The 12610-nt window shown below is 54.8% G+C and overlaps 1 protein-coding gene across 1 annotated transcript in view; it reads left to right on the top strand.

Moving 5' to 3' along the window:
- ADAMTS2 (ADAM metallopeptidase with thrombospondin type 1 motif 2) overlaps window positions 1–12610 on the top strand; it is a 213909-nt gene that overhangs the window by 190196 nt on the left and 11103 nt on the right. The window contains exons 12-17 of the mRNA XM_063086488.1: window positions 485–660; window positions 1812–1945; window positions 5607–5730; window positions 6805–6885; window positions 8569–8735; window positions 10155–10314. Of these exons, the coding sequence (XP_062942558.1) occupies window positions 485–660; window positions 1812–1945; window positions 5607–5730; window positions 6805–6885; window positions 8569–8735; window positions 10155–10314 (842 nt within the window). The remainder of the gene's footprint in view (window positions 1–484; window positions 661–1811; window positions 1946–5606; window positions 5731–6804; window positions 6886–8568; window positions 8736–10154; window positions 10315–12610) is intronic.

Below are 12610 nucleotides of genomic sequence, written 5' to 3'. Positions count from 1 at the left end.
AGGCTGGCTGGGCTCAGGCCTCTGCAGCAGTTCCTGTGCCCTGCCCTCTTGGGCTGCTGCTCTTTCTCTAGCCAGGCCCTGAGCTGGACAACGGGGAACAAGAGGGTGTCAGCAGTCATGGCTCTGAGGAGAGAGATCAAGTCCACGTCAGCTGGGCAGGGGTGCAAAAGGGGACTGGCCCTGACCTCAGAAGCACCTGTGTCTGGGGTCAGCCACCCCAGCTTGTGCATGGAGCCCTCTTCTCCCTCTGCTGACTTTGTCCTGTCCTGGGGCTCCAGGCTGACATCCTGGCCAGGAGCAGAGGCAGGAGGAGGCCCCTAGGCCACCCCTCAGGCATATCAGGTATGGGTCCCTTTGCTCAGCAGAGCCATCCACCCTCATACCTGAGATTCAGGGATACCCCCCAAAATCCCAACAGTGGCACACTGAGTGCTGGCCTCTTTCTGGTGGCACCACACGGCAAGGCCTTTGCTCTCTCCTCCAGCCCAGCCAACGGGGGCCGCACCTGCTCCGGCCTTGCCTACGACTTTCAGCTCTGCAGTCCCCAGGACTGCCCCGACCCCCTGGCTGACTTCCGGGAGGAGCAGTGCCGGCAGTGGGACCTGTACTTCGAGCATGGTGACACCCAGCACCATTGGCTGCCCCACGAGCATCGGGATGGTGAGCCTCACAGGGAGGGTGGCCACAGGGGCTCAGCAGCCTGGCCCTGGGCTGAGGTGAGCAGGGGCTTGCTCTGTCCTGTGCCTCTGATCCTGCATGGGACAAGGCTGTGGTGACACCCTTGCTCGCAGCAGAGCCCGCCCCTGGCTGGTGTGGCTGCTGGGGCCCACTCCTAGGCTATGGCTTGGGGCTCGTGACAGGGCTGCAGTCCCAGAGGAGCCAGAATACTGGGCATGGCCAAGGATGCTGGGGAGAGACCACTGGGCTGGAGGCTGCACACGGGCCAGGCTCCCGCAGTCGCCATCTGCTGGACGGGGCTGCAGTTGCCTGGTTAGGTCGGCTCAGGGGTTGGGTGGGGCTGGCTCTGCCAAGGGATCAGGTGGCCTCTGACCTTCTCCTCTATTAGTCAGGACTCTCAATTGCAGGTGTCAGAAAGCTCGTCTCAAACTGGTTTAAGCGTTAAAAGGCTTTTATTGGCTCATGGAGCTGAAAAGTCTGGTAGCTTCGGGCATGGGATTTAAACATACGGTTCTTTCCTCCCAGGCATTGGGTGGAAGAGGAAGACCAGGTGTGAGCCTGGTCTGCCACCTCGAGCCATTGTTCCATGTGTGTTGCACTAGCGGAGCACCCGCCACGTGCCCTCCCATGTGCCAGTGCAGGGCTGTGGGGTGACAGAGCCAACCAAGTCCCCTTCTTGGAGGAAGGCTGCAGTATTTTAGTTGCTTCTGAGGAAAATGCTGTGCAGGGAAAGTACCAGGGACCCGAGACTGAATCAAGGAGGGCTGGCTTATTTGGGATTGCAGAGAAGGTTGACTGAAAAAGTTCCTCAGACCCAGCAAACAGCCCTTTGCCTTTGCACAGAGTTGGGGCCCAGGGCAGGGCCTCGGGGAGGTGAGATCCAGGCTACAGCAACAGCCTGGCTGGCTCAGCCAGGACCAGCTCTTCCTAAGTCCACCAGGGCCAGAGTCTGAGGATACAGAGATAGCAAGGAGGTGCCGTCACCTGCCACTTTCCCTCTCTGTCCCCCTGGGCATGGCGTGAGGGGTGGGGGAATCTTAAGACTCTTGTGCTTCTCTGGCATGATCTGGGGAAGCCATGGGGAAGGCGACAGCATGGGTGCTCCTCAGTGACTCCCGCCGCTTCCCCTCCAGCCAAGGAGAGATGCCGCCTCTACTGCGAGTCCAAGGAGACTGGGGAGGTGGTGTCCATGAAGCGCATGGTTCACGATGGGACGCGCTGCTCCTACAAGGACGCCTTCAGCCTCTGCGTGCGTGGGGACTGCAGGGTGAGTGCCACCAGGACACATGGGTGGCCATGCATGGAGTCCCAGCCTCCTGGGTCCCACTCCCGCTTCTGCTGGTGATGGGGAAGAGTAAGTGGGGTCAAGCAGACAAAGTGTCCGAACTAGCACCTGACCAGCAAACATCAGCTTACCCATTCCCGTGCTGGGGACTCAGACTTGACTGTGCCTAGGAGTCACCCACCTCCACACTCTGGCTCCGTAGGTCAAGGCCTTGTGAAGCATGCCCCGTCCTTGCACTCCAGAGACCAGAGTGGCCCACTGTGGTCTCGTTGGTTTGGCACTTTGTAGAAATGCCCTGCTATGTTTTCCTTTATTATTACACCGTCAGCTTCTATCTTAGGCTGTCACAAGAAACAACCAGGGGTCACCTCGGCGTGCGATCATAATGTGACTCCCTGGAAACCAACCTCTCTGCTAGGGTTTGTGTCAACAGGAGGCTGACTCTCCGTCTTTCCCTCTTGAGAAAGGCAGTATCCTCAGGAAGAGTTTGGCAGAGAGGCTGGCAGAATGCTGCAGACACCCCAGGAGGAGGAGGGCGGGCTGGAAGAGCACAGGGGTGGGTACAGGGCAGCTGGACGCAGGCTCAGGGGCTGCTTTCCATTCACGTGGTTCAGTGGACCACAGGTGGCAGGACCAGGTGGAGGTGGGGGTTGCAGGAGCCCGGCAGGGAGTCCAGGCCATGCAATCAGCTCAGAGGCGGTGAAACCAAATACTCAAAAACAAGCACAGATGTGTCTCCTTTGTACCTTGGGATTTTGATTTATGGAGGTGACTGTGTGAGGTTGTGGGGATGCCAATGCCATTGAAAGAAGAATTAATTACTTACATTTCCCAGGAGAAGCACACAGCATGCCATGCAGGGGGAGCACCGGGTTTGATCAGGAGGTAGGCTTGCGGGGAAGCCTGGGCCACAGCTTTTTTTCCTTGGGAAAGGCGAGTCAGGGTGGAGGAAACAGCTCACGGTTGGCGAGTTTGAATAACAGTGGGTTCTGGGCTATAGGGGTGGTCTCTAGTTGTCTGGTACCTGGCCCTGGGATGATTTAGGGCACAGGAAATCTTGGCTTGGTGTGTGAGTTAAATAAAGGGGATGTTGGGGTATAGACTTGGGGTCAGTTGGTTTGCATATAAAAGGTGTGTTCCCAGCCGACCCCTTTGCCGTCTCTAAGAATTGGTGAATTAGCGCCCTGACCTCCCCTGCTAGGTTTACAGCCACAGTCACAGGTGCCATCTAAAGCCACTTCTACTAATAAATGTTTCTCATGCTTGCTGCCTGTATTAATTATGTTTTGGGTTTTTAAAGAAGAATAGGTTAAATATTTTATTAACTAATGGTGATTTGGATGGATAAAAGCAGGTTGCTAGATTTTGCATAATTAAAAGACATGTATTTACATATAATACGATCATGTTGCAGAAGAGAGAAAACAAAGGAGGCAGAAAGGAAAGATTAAAATCACACAAAGGAAACTGTCAGTAATAAGATGAAATACATCAGTGTGAAACTCTTCTTTCAAAAGAATCTAATGCTGGGTCAGAAAATAACATCCAAGTGGAAGCTGTCAATTAGAGAATATCAAAACACAGGGACTCAGGAAGATTGCAAAGTTGTGTTGGGAGAACACACACACAGAGCAAGGAATCAAGAGAATCGAGCATTAAATGAGGCCAATAGGCTCATTTTGATTTAATAAAGGGCTCAATCCACTAATTGATAAAGTAGTAAGTATGCCGTCAGAGATGTCATCCAGAACTGCTATGAAAAAGGGTGAGAGCTATCTGGTTAGCTCAGGTGGTCAGAGCATGGTGTTAAAACACATGGTCAAGGGTTCGGATCCCTGTACCAGCCAGCAGCCAAAAAAAACGGGGGATGGGAACTGAAATTGAAATAAGCCGGCATATTTTCTGACTCTAATAGCGCATTGATAGGACTGCATAACAGATCGGAAGGGAGGGAAGCAGCAGCTCCCTAGCTCTGCACCCCACACCCCGCACCACTTACCCCGCCATACCGGTGTCCTCCAGCTTGGCTTGACCTGAGGCGGAATCTAAGCTGTCGGCCTCCTCTGGTCTGTGGTGATGGCCAGCAGCAGCCATGCAGAGCCACTCCGGGCCATGTGGCCCTCCCTGTCCTGACTTGCCATCGGCCCCATGAGCCCTTTTAGAACATGAGGAGATTCGAGGCCAGTAGAAGGACCCTGGCTTCATTGGCTTTTCTACTTGATCGAACTGGTAACGTCACTTCCTGCTTCAGTTCAGGTACAGAATGCGGGACATTCAATAGTATCTCCTGATGGTCAGGCGCTTCCAAAGAGAGATGCTCACCCAGCCAGGGACAGTGCTTTCCTGGCCCTCGATTGTCACATCACCCGAGGCAGCCCAACCAGCCGTCGCCCAGACAAAAACCAGTGTGTTGAAACACTCCCGTAGGTGGCAGGCGAGGTCTTTTTGATTCTGATTATTAGACACATCTTGATTTCAGAAATAATAAAATACGAAAACAACGTGTCTTAGAATTGAGGAAAAATGGTGACAGGCCACTTTCATACCTCCTGAGGTCTGACAGATCAAGTAGTTAATTTACTCTGTTTTCCTTTTGCTTAACTTCTGTGACACTCAGAACAAAATCTCAGAGCAACTGTTTTGAATTGTAGCATGTGGCTTCAATTTTTTTCTTTGTTTGGATAGCCTCCTTCTTTTCCAACCAGTTCAATTTGTTGGACAATTCGTTGGTTGACCCACAAGCCCCGAGCCGTTTTAGGAAGAGCACGTGAGTCAGTGAAGAACTCCTACGGCAGAGGGGTGAGCCGCTTAGGCAGATGGTTTCGTGTGGCTTCCATCGCTTCGGGGACTCCCCTGACCTGCGTGGCTCACCCATACCTGTGTACATGTTAGGATCCACCTGCCTCTGTAGCTGCTCAGGGTTTTCATGTCTGGTTACTCTGCAGGCAGAGAAGCTACTGGAAACCTGAGCACCAGTTCCCCTCATGTTAGAGGCAAACCTTTCCAAGGGGAGGGTGCTGTCCTTGCCTGAAAAGGGGTCTCTTCTGCTCCCCTATCCTTTCCCTCTCCCTACTCCTCCTCCGCTCCTCAGCATCATCTCCATCCTTCACTGGGAATATACTCTGTGCCAGGCAGTGTATGACGCTTTCTCGGGGTCACCTCCCCTCACCCTTACAACTGCCCCAGCCAGGGGGAGCAGACCAGCTGCGTGTTCGTCTAACTAATTGTTTTGCATCCTGCTCACTTCCAAAATGATTTGAAAGGTTTATGATAAAATACAGATCAGTGAAACAAAAGATCATTAATTTCTGTTCACACGCTCAAATGTGATGCGTGAACTGCTGCTCTGTAGCCCTTTCATGATCTAGAGCTCCTGCCTTCAAGGGTCCTTGTAAGACAAAAGTCAGAAATTATAGAGCAAAGGGAGAGGATGTGAATGTCTCCAGAAGTGGTGGCAGGAGGGTCCTTAAGGGAGAATTGGCTGTGAGCTTCCTGGCAGCCAGGACAAAGAGGGAAACCTGCTAAGAAGGAATGTGTAGACCATGGGCTGTGGGAGGGGCCAGGGGCCTTGGGGTACACAGGGTCAGGCCAGGCCCAAGCAAGGAGGGGACATCTCAAGTGTTTCTGCCCCCTGCCCCCGCAGAAGGTAGGCTGTGATGGAGTGATCGGCTCCAGCAAGCAGGAGGACAAGTGTGGCGTGTGTGGAGGGGACAACACCCACTGCAAAGTGGTCAAGGGCACGTTCACGCGCTCACCCAAGAAGCACGGTGAGTGAGTCCCTCCCTCTGCCCCCGGGGCTTCTCATGCATGGGCCTGGATTATCCTGGGGCTCTGTCTGGGTTCACGACTGTTCTGGAGGAGAAGGAGAGTCTGGGAGGTGATGTGGAGGGGATTCTAAGTCAGGGACAGCTTGAGCCCAGAGCAGGCTGGGTGTGGAATAGGGGGAATAGGGCCCAGGTCTTGGGATCAGTTAGAGAGTGCGTGGGTTGGGCCTTCATTGTCTTTATTGGAGGTCAGGGGCCTGTGGAGACCCATCCCCAGCCCTGCAGGGATGCCCAGGTGGCCTGCGTGTCCCTCACTCTGTCCTCCCGCCCCCAGTCCAGCTGGCTGTCAGCAGGACTTCCCCGGACTGGTCAGTGCAGTCTGTAGCCTGGGGGCACAGTAGCTCTGTCCCCCTCAGGGCCACAAACTGGCAGAGACGGGCTCTGGAACAGTAGCCTCGGGTGAGCCTCATTCTGGGGCTGTGCCCCCCTGGTCCGCAGCCCTCTCAGCTACGCCTCTTTGGGCCTCAGTGAGTCTGTCTCTGAAATGGGGAGAAGCCACTTTCAGAAGAGGGCCATGGAGCAAAAACACGGGACTTTGCTCAGAGCTGGGTGCCAGGAAAGGCCTTTTAAGTCAGGTGCTCAGAGCTGGCCTCACTCGCCACAGCCCCACCAGAGCGCTGGAGTCTTGGGTTTGCATATGGGGTGGCTGAGGTCCAGAGAGGCCAGCAGTTCACTGAGAGCCCCCGTCCCAGACATGGCATCTTAGAAGAAAGCTCAGGATGGACTCCAGAGCCAGATACCTAGCCCAGTTTTCAGGGAGGAGGCCACGCGAGCACTGGGATCAGAAGGTGCGGGAGGGCCTGGACAGGAAGTGCCCACTGCCCTGGCTGCGGCTGCCCAGCCCAGACGCAGTAGCTTTCCTGTCGGCCTCTCCTCTCCAGGTGGGTGGTCAAAGCCAGAGAAATACTGGGGCCTCGGGGGAGCGCATGGTGAAACTACCTTCGTGGGCGAGGCCCCTCCTTGGGTTGTCCACCTTCGAGCGGCCTCTTTCCTTCTCATTTGGCTTCTCAAATAAAGGTTACATCAAGATGTTTGAGATCCCTGCGGGAGCCAGACACCTGCTCATCCAGGAGGCAGACACCACCAGTCACCATCTAGGTGAGTCTCGGTGTCCCCAAGCTCTGCCTCTTCTGCCATGGGCAGGATGCCAGGGGCCAGAGGCCTAGGTTGTGCGTCTGGAACCTGAGCCGGGGCAGCCCTGGCTGGAAGCTACGGCTGCAGGCCCACCTCCGCCTCTGCTCAGCCCACATGGGGACCATTCCTGGGGTCATCTACCTGTGGAGAGGCCAGGGTCTGGGTGGGATCAGAGGGCTCCCCCTGACAGCAGCTGTGGAGGGACATGTGTCCATGACAGGCCACTCCAGCCCCAACCCAAAGGATGGTGACTCCCTACACCCTGGTCTCAAGGTCTGGATGGGAAGGCTTCCACTCACTGGAAGGCAGGCAAAGTCTGCATACAGCAGGGTCCTGGGCAGCCCCCAACCCCCATACCAACCACAGGGCACTGAGGCTAGCCAGCAGAGGGCCTCACAGTGCATTGACAGATTTTCAACTAGTTTAATTTTAAATTCAAGAGATATCACCTAAATAGGGATTTCTGGCATCTCTTAAAAACTTGAATGTTGTAACAACTCTGGGTGCCCCTTCCCCATGACAGTGCTCTCCCAGGCTGCCTGGGACCCCCTCAGGGCTTCACCCATCCGTGCCTCTCCCCGCAAGCTATCCATGCACTGCCTCCTCGGGAGCCATGGGGCCAAAGGCTGGGGGACACTGGGGACCCTGGACAAGCCCTTCCCCCAGTCTGGGACCTACCTTCATTCTTGTCCCCTGGAGGGGGAGCTCCCAAACTGTCACCATCTGGTACCCCTGCCAATGCATGAAAAACACCATTCTTTTCTAACACTCATTTTATTTTCTTACTTATTTTAGGAGGAAACTTTGTATTGCTACCCTAAATGCAAAACCGGTACCACTTGCCTTAAATAGAAAGTAAATATAAAGTCAATTCCTGAGCAAAAAGAAACTTTGATCCAAATACTATTGCCCACTAAGGGTTCTGGAGTTGAGGCCCACCCTCTGCAGAAAAGGGAGCAAGTGCTAGAAAGAAGTTAATCACCTACCAGCCCCAGAGGCTTTCTTCATGATGTAAACAGAATTATAGAGAATCATCCAGCCGCCCCCCAGTGGCTGCCTTCCACACTGCAGGAAGCCGGGGCTTCCTGACCTGCCAGATTCTCAGCTCCTGGATTATCTGGGGATGCCCCATGGCCTGAGCGGTCCCCTCAGTCAGACCAGGCCTCTTTGGGGGTTTGGGAACTGATGGGGCCTTGTCTGGACCTTGGTGACTGATAGGGTGGGGTCCCTGCCTTCCAGCTGGACATATGCTCACACCCTAGCAGGAAACCCCAGCAGATGCCCTGTCCTCCCTGCCTGCCTGCTCCATGTGGCCTCTAAGCGCTCACAGCAGGGAGGTGGCCTTGACAGCTACTGAGCCACTTCCGAGGCTTTGTGGGGGTAGATCCAGGAAAGGGTGCTGGGCTGGGTGTAATCTAGTCCTGAGGGAGGGACAAAGGCCAGGGTGGGGCTCCCAGAGCCATTTGGGCTGTCAGTGGCCTGGACGGACCTCCAGCAGTGCAGCTGGGAGAGACGAAGGGCTCTACTGCCCAGCACTCCCCCTGCTAGTCCAAACCAACACGCCCTGCCGGGCCTCCCCACAGCAGGCCAGGTCCTGCCCTTAGGTGACCATGCTGGGGGTGGGGGGGTCACTTCTGCTGTTCTCAGCCGTCAAGAACCTGGAGACAGGCAAGTTCATCTTAAATGAAGAGAATGACGTGGATCCCAATCCCAAATCCTTCATTGCCATGGGTGTGGAGTGGGAGTACAGGGATGAGGACGGCCGGGAGACGCTGCAGACCATGGGCCCCCTCCATGGCCCCATCACCGTCCTGGTGAGTCCAGGCAGGGGCTTGCCCAGGCAGGGTTGCATGCAGCCCTGGGGAAAGGATGGGGAGGGATGCCTGGGAGCCCTGACCTCCCCACATTCTTCAGGCCCCTTTGGCCTGCCCTTTGGATGAGGGTCTCCAACTTCATGTCAGAGCCAGGAACGGACCCTGGAGCCACAAGTCAGGGCTCTGGGCTCTGCATCAACACCTGGGTGACCTTGGGAAAACTCTCCCTTCTAAGGGATTTGGTTTTCCCATTTGAGTGACATTCACAGCTGCCATCTATTTCGTTCATTCATGTCTGCTGTCATGTGGAAACCCCAAAACACCTTGGGAAGTGATGGTTGGGGCTCGGGAAGTTAGACAACCAGACCCAGCCCACACACTGGACTTTGTCTCCAAGCAGGACTGGACCCCAGATCTCCTGGGTCCAGGACCAAAGGTTGTTCCTGGGGGGTACTGAGGGGCTGGATGGTCAAATCACTTCTTAAATTTTAATTTTAATTGCATAAATGATATATTTTATATGTCAAAAATGGAAACATAACAGGTAAGGCTCCAGTCCCCCTGAGGTTAGCGTGCTGGGGTTGGGTTCAGGCACCACAGGTGGTTTGCACCTGTGAAGCAGGTGTGGCGATGGGTCAGGTGTGCTTGATGTACCCCTGCCCTCTGCCCGCCTCGCCTGCAGTGACTTCTCACCCCAAAAATGCTCTGGTGACCTATCCATGTCCGTGCATACTCAGTTGGTCCTCAGTATTCTTGGTTTCTTTCTGTATTTGCGAGCTCGCCTAGTCACTAAAGTGTATTTGTAACACCTAATCAGTCCTTACGGCATTTTCACGGTCATTCGTGCACATGCACAGGGTGATGAAAAATTTGAGTTGCCTGATGTGCATATCCCCAGCTGAGGTGGAGCGTTTGACCCTCTGCTTTCTTGTTTCAGCTCTCACACTGCAAGCAAGTGACCTTTTTGCTGTCTGTTTAGTGTCATGTATTTCACATTTTTGTGCCTTTTGGCGGGGCGGGGGTGGGCTGCGATTTTGATGCATAAAATGTGTCCAGGCCTATTCCTGAAGCACTGTCTGGTGTTCCAAAATGCAAGAAGGCTGTGCCTTACAGAGAAAGTACGTGTGTTGGATAAGCTTCCTTCAATGAGTTGCAGTGCTGCTGGTGTGAGCTCAGTGTTAACCGATTAACAATTTATGTTAAGGAAGGTGACTTTAAACAGAATCACACATAAAACAAGGTTGACAAAAATGTCATCAGAAGTTCGCAGGAATTTAACCCATGTTTCCCCTGGGGTAATGGTTCACTAATTCAGTGCTGGAGGTGCCTTTAGAACATAACTACCTCGAATAATGATAACGGACTGTAAATCTACCTCAGGCTAATGTTGCTAACACGGCCCTCTTGGGGTGGGCACAGGTTATCCCAGAGGGTGATGCCCGGATCTCGCTGACATACAAATACATGATTCACGAGGACTCACTCAATGTGGATGACAACAATGTCCTTGAAGATGACTCTGTGGTCTATGAGTGGGCCCTGAAGAAGTGGTCTCCCTGCTCCAAGCCCTGCGGCGGAGGTGAGGGGCTTCTCAGAGTTGGGGTTCCTGGGTGGTATGAGGTGACCTCTCGGCAGTGGGGAGCATCCCTAGGGTGGGGCCCTGTGGGAACAGAAGCGTGGAGTTAGACCGTGATCTTGGAAGGAGGTCGGGGCTGGGTGGGAGGTCTTCTGGACGCGGGGCTTCCTGAGCCAGCAGTAGCCTGCTGACTGATGGGCCTGAGGCCGCTGAGTCTGGGCATGTGCCAGGAATGAGAAGACTGACTCCAGAGGCCAGGGAGGCCGTGGGTGGATAAGGCCTAGCCGGGCTGGGAGGGGCCGGTGGGTGGGCAGGAATGGCGGGTGCTCAGGGCGTCAAAGGTGGTATATTAGTCTGTTTTGTGGTGCTATAACAGAAATACCTGAGACTGGGTAATTTATAAAGAGGTTTATTTGGCTTACGATTCTGGGACAGCTGCATCTGGCATGGGCCTCAGGCTGCTTCTACTCATGGAGGAAAGTGGCAGGCAGCCGGCGGGTACAAGCAGATCACATGGCGAGAGGAAGCAAGAGAGAGAGAGAGGAGGTGCCAGGGTCCTTTAAACAATGAGCTCTCGTGGGAACTAAAAGAGCGAGAATTCACTCATTGCTCCCTCCCCCAGGGAGAGCATTAATCCATTCATGAGGGATCCGCCCCATGACTCAATCAGTTTCCAACACTGCCACATTGGGGATCAAATTTCCACATGAGCTTTGGAGGGGACAACACAGCCAAACTCCATCAGGTGGCCAGAAGGGCATACTGGGCATGGACCTGCATCAGTGTGGGTGGAACGGAGCTGGCCTGGTTGATGTGTGGATGGCTGGGGTGGATCACACATTGATGGGGCAGGAACGGGAGAGACTCAGGCAGTGCAGGAGGCAACCCTGGGAGATCCCTCCCTCCCTCTGTTCATCCAGAAAAGCCTCCCAGAACTTCCTGGGGCAGGGCTGGGTACAAAGGGGTCCTACTTGCCTTAGACCTCAGGGTTCATGGTTGGATGAGACATAGGACATCTGGATGGACAGGGCAGGAAACTCAGTTGTTCTAGTGTTCTCACCGCTCCTGAGGTTCCGGTGGCCAGGGCTGGCCTCCCTCAGATGGCATGTGGGTCTCACACCTAGAGGACAAGAGATGGGGGATGTCTGTCCCAGACAGAAGGAAGGGCTGTCTTCCAGGACCCCCACCTGGATAGATGGTGCCTCTGCAACCCCCCAGCCCTCGCCTGGGTTTCATCAGCCTGTCCCGCTGATCCTCCTTCCCGCATGTCCCTTGGCCTCGTCTGCTAGGCCCATCTTCCTGGCCTCCCCCTGGTCCTGGCACCATCCCCCCAACTAACTGGCCCTTGTGTGTCCACTCTCCTTAAAAGGGAATGACCTTTTAAGGGAACAAATCAGGTCATGTCCCTTCCTGGTGTCATATTCTTCAGCAGCAACCTCGGCTCTTCAGATAAAAAACCGAAAATTCTCCCCACGGCCTCTGGGGTCTGGGCAATTTGCCGACCTCTCCTGCCACACTGGTGCCCCCCGCCCCTTGCTCCCCAGGCCCTGGGCCACACTGGCCTTGGATGCTTTTCCTGGTCATGCTGTGCACCTCTTCAGGGCCTTTGCACAGGCTCCTTACCCAGAGCCCCCTCCACAGCCTTCCTATTAAGCAGTGCCACTCCACCCTCTGCTTCCTGGGCCATCTCCAGATGCCCACACTAGGCCCAGCTGCCAGGTTATATTCTTTGTCTCACCCACTAGGCTGGGGTTTCGCAGCCCCAGCATCCCTGACATCGTGGGCTGTGTTATTCTCTGTCATGGGGCCGCACTGTGCGTGGAAGGACACTGAGCAGCATCCCTAGTCTCTTAGATTCAGTAGCACTTCCTCCCCCAAGCTGTGACAATTAAAAATGTCCCAGTCATTGCTAGATATCCCCTGCTGGAGAAAGTTGCCCCCAGTTGAGAACTGCTGCACGAGACTGTGGTAGAAGGAACTGTGGGGGCCGTGTGCCCTGGAGTTTATGCACCTCCTGGCTCGTGCTAGGCACCCAGTGCCTGTTAAGTCAGGTGGAGTAAATGAGTGAGCAATGGCCAAGGACATGGAGCTCCCCTCTGCCCCAGGAAGCCAGCAAAGGGACCATGAGAGAAGCAGCCGAGGGCAGAAGGAGGAAACTCTCCCTGCCTTTCATCCACCCTCGACTCAGGGTGCTGGGTGGGCTCCAGGCTGACATATCTGAGGCCTCCTCCCAGCCAGCTGCTCAGGCTTCGATGCCTGGCTCCACCGTCCATATCATCATAAGAGTGGGGAGAATGGG

Source organism: Cynocephalus volans, chromosome 2 (assembly GCF_027409185.1).
Source record: "Cynocephalus volans isolate mCynVol1 chromosome 2, mCynVol1.pri, whole genome shotgun sequence".
Lineage (NCBI taxonomy): Eukaryota > Metazoa > Chordata > Mammalia > Dermoptera > Cynocephalidae > Cynocephalus > Cynocephalus volans.
This window is presented reverse-complemented; position numbering and strand designations above follow the sequence as displayed.